The sequence below is a fragment of the Anopheles nili genome, chromosome 2 (genome assembly GCF_943737925.1).
Source record: "Anopheles nili chromosome 2, idAnoNiliSN_F5_01, whole genome shotgun sequence".
NCBI lineage: Eukaryota > Metazoa > Arthropoda > Insecta > Diptera > Culicidae > Anopheles > Anopheles nili.
In genome coordinates this window covers 63,729,914-63,749,694 of record NC_071291.1, presented here as the reverse complement: position 1 = coordinate 63,749,694, position 19,781 = coordinate 63,729,914, and the positions used below count along the sequence as shown (strand labels likewise).

Below are 19,781 nucleotides of genomic sequence, written 5' to 3'. Positions count from 1 at the left end.
AAACTTCACTTCCGACACAATAAATCTCCTTTGTCTGGCAGACTCGCGCGGAGACCAGCATAACGGGCATGTTATTGCGGTTGTAGCTGAGTGAAGAAGCCCCGCGGGTGTACGAGAGAGAGAGAGTAGTGTGTCCTTTCAAACGGGCTCTCTTTCCACCAAAGGGGAGTCCTGGGCAGCAAACGGCTGACAATGCAACGATCGCTGGGACGGCTCGATAAGCTCGGTTTTCCTGTTGTTCCTTTCAAAAAGGATGCTCACAGCCGGTGCAACCTCAAACCGGCTCGTACCTCGACAACGACAATGTTGTAGCCCTTCCCCGAGACCGGTCGGGGGTCGTTTGGGTAAAAACGACAGAGCAGAGTGGAAGGTGTTCGGTTGGGTAAACAGTGCACCGGGAGATAAACACACACAAACGAACAATATTGCCTTGGGGGGGGGGGGGGGATGGCTGAACGACGAAAGGACGAACCCGTCTGTAACATCCGTGGCGTGGCGTGGATATTGAAAAATTTAATTACGAATCCAGCGCCGGTCCCAGTTTGATGCGATGTTTGACTTGGGGGTTGGTCTTTTACCGTCTCGCTGCTCATATGCCGGTTGTTCTGTGGAACTGGTCGAGTACAAGCGTACACAAGTGCTCCTTATGAAGGTGATAAAGTGTGTTAGTGTGCTGTGGGACGAGAAACCTTTACGTCCTTTGTCGAATCGTTCCCTACACGACACAATGGCCATTCGGGCTTACTTTAAGCTAAAACAAAGTAGAGAAGCACACTCAGCCGGATGAAAGAAGCCGACGTGGCTTATTTTATTTGTGTTTAGTTTTCAAAATATTTCGATCGCTAGCACAGAAAAAAAACCCAGTGCTTGAAATAAACATAATCCAGCCCACTTGACCGAGAGTAGTGGAGTGAGTTTAGCTTCAAACGGTTGGAAAAACGACACCGCAAAACCTTCAGCGTTATTCATCCTTCCGTAGGTTCAGCTCTTTGGAGCATGGCATCGGAGTTTAGTTCGCTTTTGGACCAGATGATGTTTGGATTGTGGAGTATCACAACATAAACACCCCACACCCCCAGGGTTGGGTGTCCTACTCCCACCCCCCCCCCCTCGAGGGTGTCCTAATGAGCTTCATTTAGGGCACAAACTGTTTAGACGATCCATTTCCGAACCGGAGGTAAATGTTTACCGCGTGGCATAGTTTGGGCCCCCCCCCCCCCCCCGTGAGCCCTGAACCCCTGGCGGGTTGTTTTGGCCACCCACCACCCCCAAAACACCTCCCAGCGGCACGTAATGAGATACGCACAGTTTCGCGCTCCTGGGGTGTGTATCGCGTGACATTACTCATAAGAATTTTCCCGGACCAATTTCGGGTCCAATTGCACCGTTCTGTGGGGTCGCGTTTGGCGTTGTTTTGGTCGATATGAATAAGAAAAAAATATGTGTTGCCACCCCTACCATCGACCAGGGTAATGATGATGACTCCTGGTGAGTCGGTGGAGTTTTGTAACGCTCCCCCATCGCGTCCCGGTGACTCATCAGCTGCTACAAATGACCGCAACAGGCGACCACTCATTAGCACCACATATGGCACGTTTGGCGTCGTCGCAAGCGTGTACTAGTTATTTATTTCCAGCGAGCAAAGCCGCGTGGTCGTTGCGCTAGCGGCACCGGGAACACGTGCTACTGGGGATTATTCTATCGATCCATTGACTGGAAGGCGCAGTATTTGAGGAACGTTTGTGACGTCCGTTTGTCAGCGTGTTTGAATTTATTGCGTGTTTTAGAATGGGGTTCTTTTACTACGCCTACTTAGCTCTGAAGTGTCCTTTAACGGCAACTGTCTTCATAGCCTACTATTGGACATCTGTCATCTGTGTTTATATCACTAGAAAGGGGTTGGAAAAATCGCCAGAAATGTGTTAGATATATTTGATGGTGTGTTTTTTATAGTCAAAAAAGAATAAAAGCTACCCACTGGCCAGTAGCTACTGTGGACAGCATCCACAACCTTCCTTTTACGCATTCATCAGTGCTGCTCATTGCCGTTCTTGGGCCTAAATTGGGTAGAATTAAATCAATTACTCGCACGCGCCTAAAACCGTACCGAACGGCTTACGTGCTCCCAAAAAAAAATAAACGAAGATGACCAATTTCGGGCAATCAACTAAAACGCACCCTTTACAGCAACAGTTGGCGTCAGCTGCCCATATTAATCGAAGTGATCCACAACCGGCCCTCAAGGCCCGCATCAGGAACAGTCGTAATTGAGCGGTGAAGAACACAAGTGTGCGCCCGCGAGTGTGTGAGGGTAGGGACAATCGATCGATTAGTGACGAGATCTTCCCTCTTCTATTCGAGAACAAGGGTCAAGTGAGTGTGTCCAGAGTCGTTTAACCCGCAAGAATCGCGATCCACGCACGGATGTCGCACAAGCGCACTAATGTTTTGCCCGAGTAACGAAACGCTCCAGAGCATCACGGAAAAGACGAAGCTGCTGGCGCACAAATGCACCCAGCAGATTCGCAACAGCTCGGTTGCACCCAGCAACGATGGAGGACTACCACCAGCAACAGCTGTAGCTGGAACACCAGCAGTAGTAGCAGCAGCAGCAGCAGGAGCAACTCCTCAACAACCCTCAGAAGTGGTCACTTCAGCATCCAAAGATGGCGCTGGTTCGAAGGATGAACGGCCTGGGGCGTTGCGATGCTTCTGTCCCTGTAAAGGCACGTTCAGTAAGATCATGGGCCGGAAGTACTCAGCAAAGGAGGGCCAAAGCCAACGTACCACCAAGTGGTATGTCAAGGTAATACAGATGGCATCTCGACAGGGGCGATGTGGGCGTTTTCTGATAAGGTTTGATTCGATTAACGCGCTCGAATTGGTCTCTCGCTGGGGGAGATGGTTATCGGATCGGAAGGCGTTCCGGTCGGTTGGTTAGGCAAGTCCACACGAATTAACCGCCTTCGCAAAATGTTCCAGGAAGCGCGCGAGAACTCCGGGCTGGCAAATGACCGAACGACGTAATATGATTATCGCTTAAACCCACTGGCAATCAGCGGCCAAAACGCCGATGACGTGATCTTCGCTCTAGGAGTGAATCAACTATTATCCCGAAAGTACCACAAAGCATTAAAATTGCTCGCTGCTTTTTTCGCCACCTGCGTTTAACCGCCTTACTGTCTCGCGCGAGCATAAATCACTCATCACCAACAATGTACGGGAACACCACAATGAACTGTCTTATCTTCACGAAACGGCCACACGTTGGAGTGGAAGCAACAACAAAAAAAAGCAAAAAGGCAACAACAATCCCTCCTATTCAGTGCGCTTTATCTCACACGACGCCAAATCGGCATGAACTCTGGCCCTTTGCCTCCAGTTGAGCCGCCGTTTAAAGACGTCGTGTGCCGCGGAACGAACGTGTGTGACACTTCATTGTTCCAACTTGCGCGCCCGAGTTGTCGTGACTCATCGTTAAATGAAATAAAAAGGGGTTTGGTTCGAGGCGCGGGCGTTGTACCGAGGCGTTACTCGTGGTTACCAGGCTCGGGTTGCTTAATGGGTAGACTTTAAACCGACGCCAGCTTACTTCACAACTTCGCTCTTATCACCGGAGCGAAGGAGGTGCCTGTTTGTCTAACTGACAACGAGCCCGTCGTCCCGTTCTTTGAAGGGATTGTATAATAGGCAGGTTGTAGCCCTCCCACCCGGAAGGAACTGCTGCATACATTTCTTCGCCTCGAACATTTTGCGTAACGTTTGTTTGGGTTTTGCGATAAATGTTCTTAACGTCTCCCTAATGAGAAGCTCCTTTCGTGCTCCTGATAAGGACGTGTACACCCAACAACCTTTCACAGTTCTAACAAGGGCAGCTATCGAGCGCCCATTGTCTGGGAAATTGCTCAGAAGGATCGGGAAATTATTGAGGCGTTACAGTTTGATCAAATTTTTCTTCCCCTGCTTTAAGGGATGGAAATAACTTTTTCCCTCCGAAAAAGGTTGCGAACCTTTGGAGTGAAAAATCGGAATGCTCGCTGTATGGAAATATTAATATTTTCTTACAAAACCTTCCCGTGAATCGCATCTCTTTCATCTTCAACCCTACGAGGGGGTGGGTGTTTTTCTCTCTCTCTCTCTCTCTCTCTCTCTCTCTCTCTCTCTTTTGGAAATGTTATTCTTCGGTCACGATGATAGCAACGATGCTAATCCTTCTTGGCCGTGCACACATACGAGCCACGTGAAAGGAACTATCTTTCGTGCTTGCAAACATAAATTGAAATTCTTCTTCTTTTTTTGTGTTGCATCTTTCTCTCCTTCTTCACCCCACACGTGCGCGGAGGATCAACTTTTGAGCGCGTAGAATTTTTGAACGAAATTACGTGCCAAAGGTTCGACCGTCACGGTCCGTCGGCAACATCCGGGAACGCCACCACGCAGACAATGGAATACGCTCGCACCCGTACGCAAATCGCTCGTGAGCGGAACGCACGTGGCCCTTTCGGGGGGGGTTTAGTCACAGAATGAACGGGGGTGTCACCCGTTCACAGGCCCTTAGCCCGGGGGCCACATATTCATGAGCCACATGGCACCACCGGAGAACCGGTGGAGAAAAGTCGTGTCCCTTTGTGCGCGAGCCGGGCTTAGGTTGTGTTAAATTCTCATTGTTCTTTGCGGGCGTTTTTTTTTTGGGTGGTTTTTATTACTTAAGAAAAATCGTTCTCCTTTGCTGCCCCGTCGGGGGAGGGATGAATTTCGTTACGCGTGAAGCATAAGAAAAAACCTCCCTGGCGTATTCAAAGCGAGCCCACGAACTGTGACGGGTTCGACGTGAAACGAGCGAATTAAGTCTTTCCTCCCGAATAGACTGGTTGTGTTTTTTTTTACTTCTCTCCTTGACACGTCCGACACGTTGTCCATTGTTTTTAGCCTTCCAGCGGATCGCTCTATCTAATAAAAATACCAACCAGAAGATGTTTCTAATTGAACGCGCCCACCTCGAGCGGAGGTTGCGATCTTGAACTTGCGGCATTTTTGTTCCCATTAATTATAGCACCATCCAATGATGATGATACATCGCCATCGCCATCCGTTCACCGCTACGTGCCGCTTACCAGTGCTCCAAGAACAGCGTTCAAACACTCTTTAAAAATGATTTAAATTAAGCCCCAATCTAATGGAAGCCCTTCCCGTTTTTCTTTTTTTTTTCTTTCGTTCCACTCCCGGTCTACGGCATCTACGGCAAACGCTTTCGTTCCAGCAGCCCACCTGGCGGTTATGGGGCGAAGAACGCGAGGAGAACGCCATCTACACGGTCTACCTTAAGAAGGTCCGCTACCACCGGCCAACACCCAGTGCCAGCAGCGTAAGTACAATCCGCTCCCGTGTGCCATCCGAGTAGCCGTCGCTTTTCGGGTTGCATTTTCCTTCCATAGCAACGCGCCCTAGCAGCGGGCTTGGGAAAGGCTTTCGTGTGTAGCTTCAAAAAAAAAAGCACGTGCGAATGAACGAGTGAATTGAATGGGTCTGGAAGCTTCCCTTTTTTTGTGAGTTCGATATGAGGGAAAGGATTCGTTTTCTGCTAATAAGAGCACCAGACGGGCAGGTTTTTTTTTCGTCCTTTTTTTCGATATTCCGCCTCCATCAGACACGAGGTTCGTTTGGATGCATTTCCCAAACCGTGCCAACAGAGAGGCTGTGCTTTATCTCGTCCGAAACATTCCCAAAGCCATCCTGTTTGTATGTGTGCTCTTGGATGTCCTTTTTATGAGCTCGGAGGAAAAAAAAAACATCCCACATAAAAGCACCGGACGGGATGCTTCCAATACCCGGATGGGTCGTGTGATTGACACGCCGGTTGCATCGATTGCACTTTGCCAGCCCTTATTGTCGGTGCAGATGCGACGGCATGGTGGAATTAAATTGTCCCCGTGGCCGGCTTCTTCCGGCAGATGAAGCCCGAGACCTAATGGGATGCTAATGACGTTGTGCGGTTGTCGGCGTAACTTAAATTGGTTTGCTAATTTAATGGTCGTACTCCAATGCGAGCCGTTTGACCTCGTGACGTTTGGTGGGAAATATTATCCTTTCGAGGAGCTAAAATAAATTCACTTTGTTATGGTAGCAAGCATTTTGTGTATGTTTAAAATAATCATATTTTTCACATGTTTTCACAGTGAAATCCCAATGTTTAGTCTCTCAATTTTAAAACAGAATAGTGCATCTATCAGCACAAAATGGTCGACTCGTATTTGCTGTTCGTATTCGACACAACGCGAACGAGCCCTGAAATGGGTGTTTTTTTATTGTTTAGACACTTTTCCTCCACTCGACTCCGGCAGTTTGTTTTGCCGATCGCAAATTAAGATATAAACGAACAGATCGAATTAAACCTGCCGCTCGGATCACGAGCTAAATGGCGGACCTTTGGCGGACGGATAAAGTGCCATTGTTGCATTTATCGGGAACGTGGGAACTCCGCCGGGTTCGGTTGCATAAGAGACTCTCGCATCCCTTGGCACCCTTTCCCATTAGCGGCCATTCGGACATTGGCTAGCGTTACCTAACTGACCGGTGTAATGGTTAGTTTTGTCGGAGCCCGAACCTTACGGTACCGGTGCGATTTTAATGAATGAATGGAGCGCCACCCACACATCGGGTGACACATCGTCGTTTGTGGCCTCCCTTTGGAAAGGCCAAACGGGGTCGAATCCAGTGAAGCGATTTGTAGTGCAATTGAAATGATTGCAGAATGGGGTGGCAAAAAATAAGTGGAAATAAGAAAAAAACGCACACGCTGGACGGGAAAATCGATTGGAGCGGTGTGCAGTATTTGCATACGAAATTGATTCAGATACGATTGCAGCGCACGACAACGCGCCATTGTGGGAATTGGTCTCGCTTTTCTCGGGTTCTGCTCGACCACGAGACCCACTCGTACCTATTGAGGTTAGGGAGTTTTCTAAACCACTAAAGCGGGCCACTATTTATGGTCGTCCGGTTTCAAGCAGCGTGGAAAAATCAATAAATACATTTTAAAATATTTATCACCAGTGCTCTTTGCCATCTGCTAGCTGGGTTGGAGAACCGTACCGTGACTCATGCTTTCATTTGGTTCGTTTCGTTTGTTCAACTTTTGTGCACGTTACACGGTCATGGTGAAGCAAATTACAAGGCTCAGATCGATGTTCTTAAAGGGCTTGAAAGTTTTAGAACTAACAGGCTGACAAACTTTACGTTAAAATTCGTCCTTAATAAATGCATTCTTCCCCCCATTTCGTCACACATAAACAGCAAGATTCCGATGACGAAATATCGCACCTGGAGTGGGAAACCGTGCGCGTGCGGTTCGTCAAAGCAGCCACCCTGTCCCGGCTGGTCGATGCCCTCGCGACCGACGACGGTGAGCTCGAGAGCACGTTCGTGAACGTGTTCCTGAACACCTACCGCACGTTCGCGCAACCGGAGAAGGTCCTGGAGCTGCTGCTCGACCGGTACGAGAAGCTGCACGCCGAACCGGCCCTGCTGCAACCGGAGTCCTTGTCCGACCAGCACAAGAAAACTCTAGGTAACGCTTTAATGCCCTACCCGCAAGGACATCATTCATTCACGTATCCTTTTGCATTTGCAGTCTCCGTTCTTCACGTGTGGCTCGATGGGTTTCCCGAGGATTGGGACACGGACAATCTGCAACGGTTGCTAGCATTCACCTCAAAGCGTCTGCCAAAATCGGAAATACACATTAAAGCTTTAAATAGGTGCGTCACGGAAAGCCCCTTTCCGGTGGTTCACGTTTGATTCTCACACAGTTTTTCCTCCGTGCGTTTTTTTTTGCAGGTTTACGCATAGATTAGACAAGTACAGTAGGATACCACCACCGCTGCCATGGTCCAACGATTATCACGATTTCGCCGACCAGTTCGGTGGCCTCTGCCTAACGCCCGCCTTCCGGGGGCCACCGTCCCACCTGCTAAACTCGTACCGCTTTCCCAACATCCCGGTGAAGCACTTTGCCGAGCAGCTAACCCGCATGGACATGGAGCTGTTCAAGCGATTAATACCGCACCAGTGTCTCGGTGCGATCTGGTCGAACCGGGACAAGCACGAATGCAGCTCGGTACTCGCAACCGTCACGCAGTTCAACGCCGTGTCCTTCCGCGTGATCTCGAGCGTACTGATCGAGCCACGGCTGAAGCCCCAGGAGCGGGCTCTTCTCATCTCGACCTGGATCGATATTGCGCAGGAGCTGCGATTGCTGAAAAACTTTTCCTCGCTCAAAGCGATCATCTCTGGGCTGCAATCGAACGCGGTCTATCGGCTGTCGAAGACGTGGGCTGTACTACCCCGTGATAAGGTACGCGATCGACTCTCGCATACCCGTGGGTGTTCTCTAATGTCCTGTTTTTTTTCGATCCTTCATTTCAGTTGGAACTGTACAATGAGTTGGCGCGGATATTCTCCGAGGATAACAACGCGTGGGCTCAACGTGAGGTGCTGATGCGTGAGGGAACGGCCAAATTCGCGGACACGGTCGGTGAAAATGATCGACATCTGCAGAAGGTGTTCCAGAAGCAGAACACACTGATCAGTCACGGTACGATACCGTACCTCGGGACGTTCCTGACCGATCTTACGATGATCCACGCGGCCATCCCAGACACGCTGCAGGACGGGTTGATCAACTTCGACAAACGGCGTAAGGAGTTTGAGGTGCTCGCTCAGATCAAGCTGCTACAAGGTGCGGCTAACACGTACCACCTGCCAGACGATCCGTTGTTTGATCGATGGTTCGCCTCACTACTGGTGCTAGACGAACGGGAAGCTCACACGCTCAGTTGTTCGCTGGAACCGGCACCCGAAATGACGAAGCGACCACCAGCACAGCATCCCGGTGGTGGTGTAGGAGCTGGTGGAACAGGAGGTGGTGGTACACCCGGACACAAGAAGAGCGACTCGATAGCTTCAAACTCGAGCAGCGGAGCAGGTTCTCAGTTCTACTGTGATATTAACAGCACGTCTAACGCGAGGTAGGTTTACGGCGGCGTGATCAAACTCCAGATCTCCTTTGATCCTTAACGCGGTTCCCTGGTTTCTTTGTAGCTACGGATCGCGAAATAATTCACTCGATCGAGATGCAACTCCACCGAACGCGTCACTCCTGTCAGCCGCCAGCAGCGTGTCATCGCTCTCGATGGACTCGACCACCTCCGGTAGCCAACGATCGAACCAAAACGGAGGTGTTGGCAACGTGCGAACTCCTCAGTCAAACCGATCGCAACACAACGGAACTGTCGCGAGCCGTAGTGCGAATGGTGGAGGCAAGGATCACCACGATGCGCCCATCATTAACGGGCAGCTGGTGCAGAACTCACCGCTCAAGAGCAGCTCGCCCGATTTCTACATCATCAAGGTGACGTACGAGACGGAGCAGGTCGAGCTGGATGGGATCGTGCTGTACAAAAGCATCATGCTGGCGAACAACGAGCGAACGCCCCAGGTCATCCGGAACGCGATGCTTAAGCTCGGGCTCGAAGGCGACCCAGATCGGTACACGCTGGCGCAGGTCCTTCCCGACAAGGAGCTGCTTCTGCCGAACAACGCGAACGTGTACTACGCGGTTAACACGGCGTACAATTTGAATTTCATTCTTCGGCCGAAAAAGGACACGCCAGGTAGCGGGTCCTCGGTACCGAATGCGGCTGGCGGTCGTCCTTAAAACCAGCCCAGGGGACACGGAATCTCACCGCAGACACGAGGACGAAGACGGTGTACATTTATTTTAAGCCTAGTGAATATCACCCGACCGATTGACGATTTTGTTGCTTGTTTTTAACCCAACGATACCATTCTATATCGCGTACCATCCTTACACAGTGTAGCGTAGTTGGCGGCAGTGCGGTTATTTTATGCTTAGGTTCTTTAAGACAACTAGGAACGCGAACGCGTCGCTATGGCGAAACAGCTTGTAAAGCTCGCAGCGCAGGCCCCAAAGGGAGAACAGAAAGAAACAATGAGCAGTGCACGACGGTATTACCCGGTAGACGGAGCCAACCCAGGCCCAACCATACGTTTTTTTTTTGTCAGGACACAACTAACAAGACTAGAATGGAGGATATATAGGAACACAGAGAGAGAGAGAGAGAAATCGACACGGATTTTGGAAGCGTTTTTGTTTGGCGTTCTCGTTTTTTGCGTGACGTGAACGAATTTCGAGAATGTCCCCGTGGACTACGAACGGGGACCGTTTACAATGTGAAACTGTGTGCAGGGTACTTCTACTTCTGAATCTATACAGCAGAAAGTGAAATCGCAAATGAGCAGAGGCATGAGGGTTTTTTTAGTCCTACCGGCGCACGTATGAGTATTTTACTAGGATATTAATAAACCGAAAACGTAACTATTCCAACGCGTGTGTGTTATTTAAAAGATCGAATCTTTACCGAAGGACCAACATGATGACTCTTTTCAATGGTAGGATGAGCTGGAAAAAGGATAATAGAAGGCAGAAGATCGACCATGGTGGTTGTGAAGGTCGTCCGGTATTCCGAAGTGCCTCTTGGGATATATAGTTGCAATCGTTTCCGTAGCAAATGCGGCATAAACTCGCGTCTAATCCTTTACATGGTTCCGAGTTATTCCCAAGATCTGATAAACATCCTCGGATGACTGGAAAAAAACGTGATCGCGTCAGTATTTTACTCTGAAACATGAAGTTAAATAAAATGGCGTTTAATACCCTTATTCTGGTTGATCCTGACGTAACACCCGTCGTTGTTGAGATGAAACCTGCACCTCAATGCACGTTCGAGATTGAACTCATGCTGATCAACATCGCAATCCAGTGACTGTTCACTGTTACATTGATAGCAGGAAAGCCTATCCGATGGATACACGTCCCGGTTGCAGTTGTTTCCGGTGCAATATTCACCACATGAGGCCTACGTGCAACCGGATTCGTTGTCTATATCCGATTTACACCCACGTTGAAGGCTTCCATCAGCGATCGTGCGAACGTAACATCGATCACCTATCACGTGTCGCCGGCAGAACTGAACACTGCTGTCGTTTAACTGCTGCTGAGCACAGCTCAGTTGTTGTTTTGAGTAACACTGCACACAGCTTAATGTGTCCTGTGGAAGGAACTCGGCGTTACATCCTGCACCTTCGCAAACAGCGCAATTCCGCGCATCATTGTTGCAGGCTTCCTGCTGCTCTGTGTTGGTTAAATCCACCCAACAACCACGCACCAAAAACTGCTGCTCGTTCACCTTTGATTAGCACCTGCCCTCCGAGGGTTGCTCGCAAACCGTAGCCGAACGTTGTCCGCTTGAACAGTGCGTCATATTGGACGTACACTGCAGGCATCGATCATCCTGCCGCACTTTGACGGTGTTACAATGCCACCGGGAGCAAACAGCACACTCAACTGTGGGTGTCGTTCCGTCACATTTCGGTAGATCAACCTCCGGAACGGCCGACAAGCAGTCCCGGTAGGACACGTTAAACTGATCGAACACCGTGACGCATCGATCACCGGCGACGTACCGCACGCACGGCTTCTCAAATTGACGAGGATATGGCAACGCCTGGCAGGACGTGGACTGGCTGGATTGACAAATGTTACACCTTAACCGATCAGCTGGGTAACGATCGATGTTGCAACCGGAGAAGCGATCACACCGGACACAATCGTCCCCGGCAGCAATACATTCTTCGTCCTGTGAACAACCTCGGTAGGTGTGCCCGTTGGGAAGGATCACCGTTCCACACGCTCGATCACCCGTTAAGCAGTCCTTGAGTCCTTGAGTCCGTGAGGGATGTGTACGGATTCCACACGCAGTCTCTAAAGCTCGACGATACGCACGTGTGGCAGTAGAATCGATCCTCTTGAGCTGAAACAACAGCAGGACCTGCTAACAGCACCAGTAACGATAACAGATACACCATCCTTAGCTGCATGGCAAGACACTGAGCAGCAGCAACTAATCTGGCTGGCTATTCAGTCACGGTTCCGGTTGCTTATCACGAAAACACCCACAATAATAGCACTCCTGTTAATCCTTTTATCGCGTAAGGGAAATATTTAGACGCCGATTGAATACGTGCGGGTTTATCGATAGGCATTAAGCAGACGCTTCCTGATAAGCGAATAGCTATATTGTTGTTTGATGAGATGTTAACACAATAGTGATGGAAATATTGGGTTTGTTTAATGAAATATGTCATCTGAGAGCCATCCGGTATATTTTATTTCACTGGTTCTGTATAGTTGTACTCATTTTAGTAAGTAGTATTTAATGTTAATATATATGTTAATGATTTAATATAACCGTATTTTACAACCATATTTTACGTTCATACAAATATTAAGAAGACAGTACGAATTCTTATACATCGCATCATAAAACAACTTATGGATAAGGTTATGATTTGACTAGGTAAAACGGAAAATGGCTCACAGTCTAGTTCCATTTTAGTAGCACACCAATCACAGTTGCTATAGTAACGTACAGTGCTATGCCATTGTGTAGCACACGTTTGGCACTGTTCAGAGATTTGACGTTACAATGATCCGCTTCACAGGTATAACAGTTCTTCCCAGCAACAGCTGCACAAGGATCCACTGGTGTGTCATAGTCTGATTCGCATCCGCGTATTACTGAGAAGAAATGAGAGCGAACGTCGAACAAGAACGATAAAACACACGTTTAGTTAATCTATTTTACGTTAGCAACATTTCGTTGGTCTTACCAATCCCTTTGATATCCTTCGCGTAGCAACGATCATTCGGACTGTAGCGACCGCAGTAGTGTGACTCCAAAGGACTCGCCTCCCTCGAGCAGTATTGGCCAATCTCCAGCGATCGACACTGGATGCATTGCTGCCAGGGAAAGCGATTACACGAGTTTCCGTTACACACCATACAAGAACGATCGTTAAGGTCCAGGCACTTGGTTTTGTACGGTTCGTACAGATTCGAGAAACAGCCTCGCTCAAGGACACCATCTATTTCGAGAAAGGGAAACACTTTACATTAGCCCAACGAACGGTTCAATATCACTCTCATTTCATACCATTTCGCACCAGCGCAAAGCACGGTTCGTTGAGATAGTTGCAGTAATGATCGACACGTGATCCATTCGCACACAGCGGATCGGTCGATTCACACACAAGGCATTGGGAGGGCAGCAGATCGATGGCAGATCGTCCATTGCACGCGTCCGTCTTACATTCGACGCAGGTTTTCTTGTGGTCGCAGAAGTGTTTTCCACAGTTTCGACGAACTGTGCAAAAAAGAAGAAGAGAAAGCAATCAAAAGCAGCCTCAAAAGGATAACACACGATCGTGCGTACTTTCCGCCCCGTCTCGATCCTCGAAGCAATAGTCATCGATTTTCGTACACAAGCTCAAATACGTCGAGTCCGTTTGACGTGCGGCACAGGATTGATCCGTCAGACTGCTGCATTGGTAGCACCGGCGCCATGTTTGTGTATTGCATCCGTTTTCAGGACACGTGTGGCAGGCCACACTTGTCGGTAGGTGGCAGAGAAACTGATCGGTGGATGTGAGCTCTGACAAACACCCACGATGGATTGCCTTTTTTGAGGCTCGTCGGTAGAAACAATCATCATCTGGATTGGCGCAGGCCACCGGAGCTATGGTTCCTTCGTAGCAACCGATGACGCTGTCCGAATGACACCGCAAGCAGTGCGCTGGGTTGAAGTAGCTCTTGGCGGACTCGCGATTGCACGCATCTCCAACGCATTTGACGCATTGTTTCGGATCCTGGCACGTCAATTCCGTCTCCAAATCAGTGGAACAGCCTCGAGTAACTGTCGAAAGACACCGGAAAAGGTAACTCTTCAGATGCTCAAGTCGTTCATCGACTCTACTTACATTCCATTTCATCGATTTTAGCGAAACACCGCCCCGTGATCGTATTCTGCCGGCAGTACTTGAGAAGTTCCTTCCCCTTTTGCTTGGGTGAACAATCGGGACTCGTCGCATTACTGCACTGATAACACTTTCCCCATGGGGCGTTATTGCAGTCCTTTCCGGGACACACCAAACACAGCTCATCACTCGCACAGTCACTTGCGTCGATCTCACTGAGGCATCCTCTCGAAAGACGCAACTCGCCGTCGAGCCGCGTGTAGCAACGATCTTCGCGATTGGGGCATTCCTGACCGTGATCCTCCAGCTGATCGCAGTCTACAATGTCTGATCGGCAACGATGGCAGGTGTGAACAGCATTCAAAACCTCCTTCGAAACGTCGTTACATCCTTCTTGCGAGCAGGTGATACAACGACTGTTTCCGTTGCAAATGGACGTTATCTCATCGGTGCAGTCTCGGATCACTATTGGAGAGCGAATGGCACGATCAAGATCCTTCAAGAGATGGAGCACCCAATTTACCTGCATCGTTTTCAATTGTCGCATAACAGTTGCTCTGTTCACTGCACGTTGGGCAGAATTCCAACTTTTCCGGAACGAGGTTCTGATCGCATGATTCATCCGATAGTGATCCACGGCAGCGATAACACCTTGGCCACCGGAGCCCATTACAGCCTTCTGATGAGCAGACGATGCACGATGGATCCGATTCGTCCTTGCAGATATTCTGCCGTTCATCATCTAACGTTGACAGGCAACCTCGCTCAAGCAGCTTATCTGTACGAACGAAAAGCAAAAATGTACTCAGTAATGTGATCGATTATCCAAACTTCGCTCCTCACCGTTGTTGAGTGCTGTGAAGCAGAGATCATCCTCCAGCGGACATTGTTTGCTCACAATCGTTCCCAGCACACACTCTGGGTCGGTTGATGTGCACTGTTGGCACTTGACGTGTCGGAGGGATGTCTCAGGAGCCCTATTGCATGAGTCTCCTTCGCAGGTGATGCACAGATCTGCCCCGGCACAAATATCCACTCCTGGGGAGGCATCCGACAAACAACCGCGGGAAAGATGTTGATCATGATCGAGTTTGATATAGCACTTGTCGGTGGGTGAGTACGATTCACAGAATAGGGCATCATCATCAGGCTGCTCGTGTCCGCATGTTACTGAAGAGGATCCATCACATTGATGGCACTTCGTCCAGTGGTCCCTATTGCAGTCTGATCCATCACATACGGTGCAGGATCGGTCGGATGGGTTTGTGCATGATTGTTGATCCGTATCCTCAAGCGTTGAGAGGCAATTTCGGGTCAATTCGTCACCTAAAAAGGGAAAAATAAATTCAACATTAGTTAAATCACTCTATTTTATTTTCACATAAAAAACTTCCCCAACCTTTAACGCGAGTAAAGCATCTGTCATTCTTTTCTGGACATGGTGAAGGCTGTTCCAGGTGCTCGTTGCAATCCGTATCCTCATCTTTCGAGCTACATTGAACGCACTTTATGCCACCGGTAAGAGAATCTTCCGTGTGGAAGTTACAGTTGTTTGTGAGGCAGGTTTCGCATTTTTCAAACCCAACGCATGCTTCTGCTGGGTTAAGCAGTGCCACAGAGCAGCCTCTTTCGAGAACATCCTGAGCAATTCTCGAGTAGCATGATCCTTGATCACTGGTTTTCGAGCAAAACAATGACAGATCCTCATTCGGGGCTTCTGTTGGTGTTGCACAGCCGGGGTTTTCCGAAGTTTTGCACACTAAACACTTCAGCCAGTTTTGATCGTTGCAGGATGGTTCGTGACATGTTATGCAGGTGACATCCTCTTGATCTCGACACAGCTCTTGTTCTTCTTCATCCAGGGCAGCAACGCATCCCCGCTCGAGACTGCCTTCTGAAATGCATTTGAACAAGTTCTAGCTAATCTACTCAACTTTCAACTACTCTTAACTCACCTGTAACCCTCGTATAGCACACATCATCTGCTTGATCACAGAAGCTAGCTTCGATTTCCGCGTTTTCGCAGGCTTCTCCATCGACATCCGAGCTACAGCGAATACACCGAGCCACATTTCTCAGCGCATTCTCATCCACATCATTACACCCATCCGAAAGGCACGTGAAACACATCGCATTACCAGCGCAAGCATCCACGTCCACACCCAAATCAGCCTCACAACCACGCTCTACACCCAAATCGACGATCTTAGCGTAACATCGCCCTTGTGACGCGAAACGATCACAAAACTCATACTTCAGGTCACTCTCGGCCGGTTTTGCACACCGTGGATCCTGACTACTCGAGCAACGGTAGCAACTTTGCCATGGGTGACGATTACACTCGTGGAAATTGCAACTGATGCAGGTATCATCCGCTTCATCGCGACACTTTTGACGATCCTCCTCCTCCGGTAGCGTTGACAAGCAGTTCCTCTCCAGCTTGCCATCTGTGGGATTTGATAGTGCATTTTTCCTGATCTCCTTAAACACTCTTCGCACTCTACTTACCGTGAACGCGCGTGTAACAATCATCCTCCTGCTGATCACATTCTTCCGGATGGATCGAGGCCTCCTCGCAAGTAACTCCTTCATCAGCATCAGCCGACGTACACCTCAAACACTTGGCGACATCCCACAGAAACGCTTCCGACTCCACGTTACAACCATCGGTGTCGCACACGAGACAGTGTTTGTTCTCAGCACAAATGGCCGCCGATTCCGAGCTACAGCCTCGTTCCAGATCGTCGTCTAAAGTGAGCAACCGTGAGAAACAACGCGCCTCTGGAAGAAACTCCGGGCAGAAGGATGCTTTCACCGTGGTACTGATGCCAGGATCGGTGCACTCTACCTCGAGGCTTTTCCGGCACTGGATGCACTTTAGTAGGTGGTGTGTGTTGCATCCTGGTTCTGTGCAGCTAACGCAGGAACCTTGAGAGCCTCCGCAAGCGAGCTGTTCCTCCTGCGAGAGTGTAGACATGCAGTTCCTTTCCAAGGTGGTTCCTGCGAGATCGTTGTGGTATTTTAAGGTAGCTTTTTGATCATCTATCGTCACGTTCCCTTACCATGAAGTCGGGAGAAACAAGCGTCTTCCTCTTGAGGGCAGTTTTCCATCGCGGTTTGGCCATTTGTACACTCTCCAGCCGTTGACTCCTCGCGCGATGAACACCTCAGACACTGTGATACCGCTGATTGAACGTTTATTTGCAAACTGCAGTTGCTCACGCTACTCTCGACGAATCGGCAGTGGTTGGATCGTTGGCAGGAACTTCCCGTTGCGTTTAGCGTCGATTCACATCCCTTCGATGCAACTAAACCATTCTGCAAACCTGTTTCAAGCGCCCTGCTCGATTAATCAATCGCTTACCCTCAAAAACACTTGACCTATTGGGGCCTACCTTCTTCAACGCTTCCAGCGATCTCATAGCATCGATCCAACGATCGATACCGTGGGCATAATAGGGCACGCTCCTTATCGGTGCAGCTTTCCAGGTCAACGTCGTCATCGCAGTGAGCACATTTGAGCCAAAGCACGTTGTTGCACTCGTTTTCGGTGCAGCTAATGCAGGTATGCCCTTCCTGCTGTGGGCAGTGCGTCCTCAACAACAGCTCATCGTTGCCATTCAGCTGCGATAGGCATCCCCGAACCAGCGTACCTTGGAGGGAATGGAAAGCGATCGTCAGAAAACAAGCCCCCACCACTTGAGCGTCACTTGAGTCCTCGTTACCGTTCGTTACACTTGTGAAGCAGCTGTCGTTTTCCAGTGGACAATCGTGGGCGTACTTTGGCCATGCTTCTTCACAGCCCAGCTCGTGCGAGTTGCATATCAGGCAGCGTAGCGCAGTGACTTCGTGGGAAGGATAGTATTAAAAGAGTTAATTGATTGATTTATTCGAGAACTAACCTCAAGGAGACAGGACTAACTTACCTTCAGAAGCGTAGAATAGATTGAAGGTGATCACCAACACCCAAACCGTGCCAGTTGAGCTGAACATCTCAGGTGACGATGTGATCTCTTTCGGCTACAGACCTTGACTGAGCCTCGAGTACCCTGGTTCAGCTGAACTATAGCTTATTACAGTTATCTAACGCTCAAGTGGCGTGCTGCGAAGGGCATATTTATGGATCCTCTTCACAGGACCAGTGCTGCCATCGGTGAGGTAACCTTCATATTAATCATTTATCTTGTAATAGTAAAGTGATTCAGTGAGTTGTTTGAATGTCTTCTTTTATTCAATACCTTTTTTGTTTTTCGCCACCTCTTGAACATCTTACAAACCTGATCGAGCAACCTGTTAAATTCAGAGGTAAGTGTTTTTTGACCGTTTCAGAGACACCTTGTATTTTCATCACGTGCCGCCTATCGTTGTTTGAATGGGCCATGCGCCAGAAAGCGAAAATCCATCTCCCCATTGTAGTAGAAATCCAGTAGCATCGCTATTGTTTACTCTTATCTGAAGTGCAGACTTATATACTTACTGTCCTGATGCAATGAGCCATTTAAATCGCTTCCCGTTTGTTATAGGGCACGTTAGCAGTTGGGCTTTCTGCGAAAAGCGCACTTAACTCATTCAAATACAAGGAAGGATATTTATTGTAAATTTTTTTTCTTTCATTATTCTAAAGGCACTCAAATTGAACGAGTTTTCGTTTTCGAGCGTATCAAACTTAATGAATACAGCACATTGAATGAGTCCATTGAAAACCGAATTAAGAATAGCTTTTCATACCGGTTGATTCAAAACACTCTTGCAAACGTCCAACCGAGCTCGCTTAATGCTTTTCCACACGTTTTCTCCAAATTTCGAACTCACGTCATGCCATTTGTGGAAGCTTCGAGATTTCTCTCTCACCAGCTGTATTTTCCTCGCTCTCAAACGACTCTGTCTGACTCTTTCCATCACCAGACAAGCGCAGTTTTCCACATGCACACAATCTGCCAAACTTTCTCACTGTTTGACGAATCATTCTCGCTCTCGGAGATACGAACGGCTCACGGTGCCCTGTCCCTGCCAGCAAATTCGAAAGCTCTCACATTTTCTTACTTTCCATTTCGATGGCTAAGTCGATATTTTGTAAGGAGAACTATTTAATTCTAATAGTTTTTGTTTTGTTAAAAGTGAAATACTTTTGCGTAATTAATATATTGCACACGATTTTCTCGTTTTTTTTGATAAATTATAAATGAATAATTACAATCCCTACTTAAAATCATAAATACATGTAGAAAAAGGGCTACTCCTAGAAACATACTTAAGAAATAATAGGAATTTGATCAATCTTTTGTTTCTAAATTTATACTCTACTTATCTTACACATTAAGAAAATAAATCGTTTTAACTCTTCTATCATAAAGATATACAAAAGAAATAATTTTTTTATTCAAATCGCTTAATTATCGACAGTGAAATCGAGAAATATATAGCTATAAATAGCTTTCCCTATCATCAGCACAAGCAAAACATCCACCCGCAGCCGAAAAATCATCCGCTCAGCCAAACGTCAGCATTCCATCGCTTTTCCTTCCCCGAAATGTCAAACGGAGCTTTCGTACGCGAACCTGGCCTGCTGTGTGAACGTTTCAAAGTTAAGCACACCATCGCTCTGAGGCTCCCCGGGATTGGGAGTTGCATTTACTACCAGCTTTTCCCTGTGCAACGCAGCCAGGAAAAAACGAGGTGAAACGTTCAAAGTTAAGCAAACGACGGTACGGTTTCGCACCATCCCACCGCTCGGTGGGTGGCGAGTGGCATCGCGGGGGTAAAAGAAGCAAAAAAGAAGGTTTTGCTGTTCGTTTTTTTTCTCCCGTGCAAGTGAAAATTCGCCAGACACAACGGAACGGGTCTGCCTGCTGGAGTGAAGCAAAGAAGGCGGAGAAAAAAAAAGTAGC

At 48.5% G+C, this 19,781-nt stretch overlaps 3 protein-coding genes across 3 annotated transcripts; 1 reads left to right on the top strand and 2 right to left on the bottom strand.

Moving 5' to 3' along the window:
• Positions 1-2,443: 2,443 nt before the first annotated feature.
• On the top strand, positions 2,444-10,381 carry LOC128730351 (ral guanine nucleotide dissociation stimulator-like 1). The gene is made up of 7 exons (XM_053823396.1): positions 2,444-2,806; positions 5,261-5,365; positions 7,294-7,567; positions 7,631-7,757; positions 7,837-8,353; positions 8,425-9,026; positions 9,100-10,381. The coding sequence occupies exons 1-7, from the start codon at positions 2,444-2,446 to the stop codon at positions 9,713-9,715; spliced, it is 2,604 nt and encodes an 867-aa protein (XP_053679371.1). The 3' UTR covers positions 9,716-10,381.
• Positions 10,382-10,937: 556 nt separating this feature from the next.
• LOC128728005 (uncharacterized) lies at positions 10,938-11,946 on the bottom strand. The gene is given in 2 exon segments (XM_053821846.1): positions 10,938-11,800; positions 11,910-11,946. Coding segments are annotated over 2 exon segments (900 nt in total).
• A 515-nt stretch (positions 11,947-12,461) lies between these two features.
• Positions 12,462-17,886, bottom strand: LOC128727989 (uncharacterized). The gene is made up of 14 exons (XM_053821845.1): positions 17,820-17,886; positions 17,619-17,738; positions 17,289-17,546; positions 16,956-17,201; positions 16,402-16,893; positions 15,849-16,340; positions 15,293-15,787; positions 14,737-15,219; positions 14,417-14,671; positions 13,897-14,358; positions 13,353-13,832; positions 13,074-13,283; positions 12,751-13,005; positions 12,462-12,658 (listed from the first exon to the last, which is right to left on the bottom strand). The coding sequence occupies exons 1-14, from the start codon at positions 17,884-17,886 to the stop codon at positions 12,462-12,464; spliced, it is 4,512 nt and encodes a 1,503-aa protein (XP_053677820.1).
• Positions 17,887-19,781: the final 1,895 nt, after the last annotated feature.

Coding starts and splice junctions, on each gene's coding strand:
- LOC128727989 (XM_053821845.1), bottom strand. CDS start 17,886: ATGTTCAGCTCAACTGGCACGGTTTGGGTGTTGGTGATCACCTTCAAT. Junction 17,739..17,819: donor TCTATTCTACGCTTCTGAAG/GTAAGTTAGTCC, acceptor CTTCCCACGAAG/TCACTGCGCTACGCTGCCTG. Junction 17,547..17,618: donor CTTCACAAGTGTAACGAACG/GTAACGAGGACT, acceptor ATTCCCTCCAAG/GTACGCTGGTTCGGGGATGC.
- LOC128730351 (XM_053823396.1), top strand. CDS start 2,444: ATGTTTTGCCCGAGTAACGAAACGCTCCAGAGCATCACGGAAAAGACG. Junction 2,807..5,260: donor CCACCAAGTGGTATGTCAAG/GTAATACAGATG, acceptor CTTTCGTTCCAG/CAGCCCACCTGGCGGTTATG. Junction 5,366..7,293: donor CAACACCCAGTGCCAGCAGC/GTAAGTACAATC, acceptor ACACATAAACAG/CAAGATTCCGATGACGAAAT.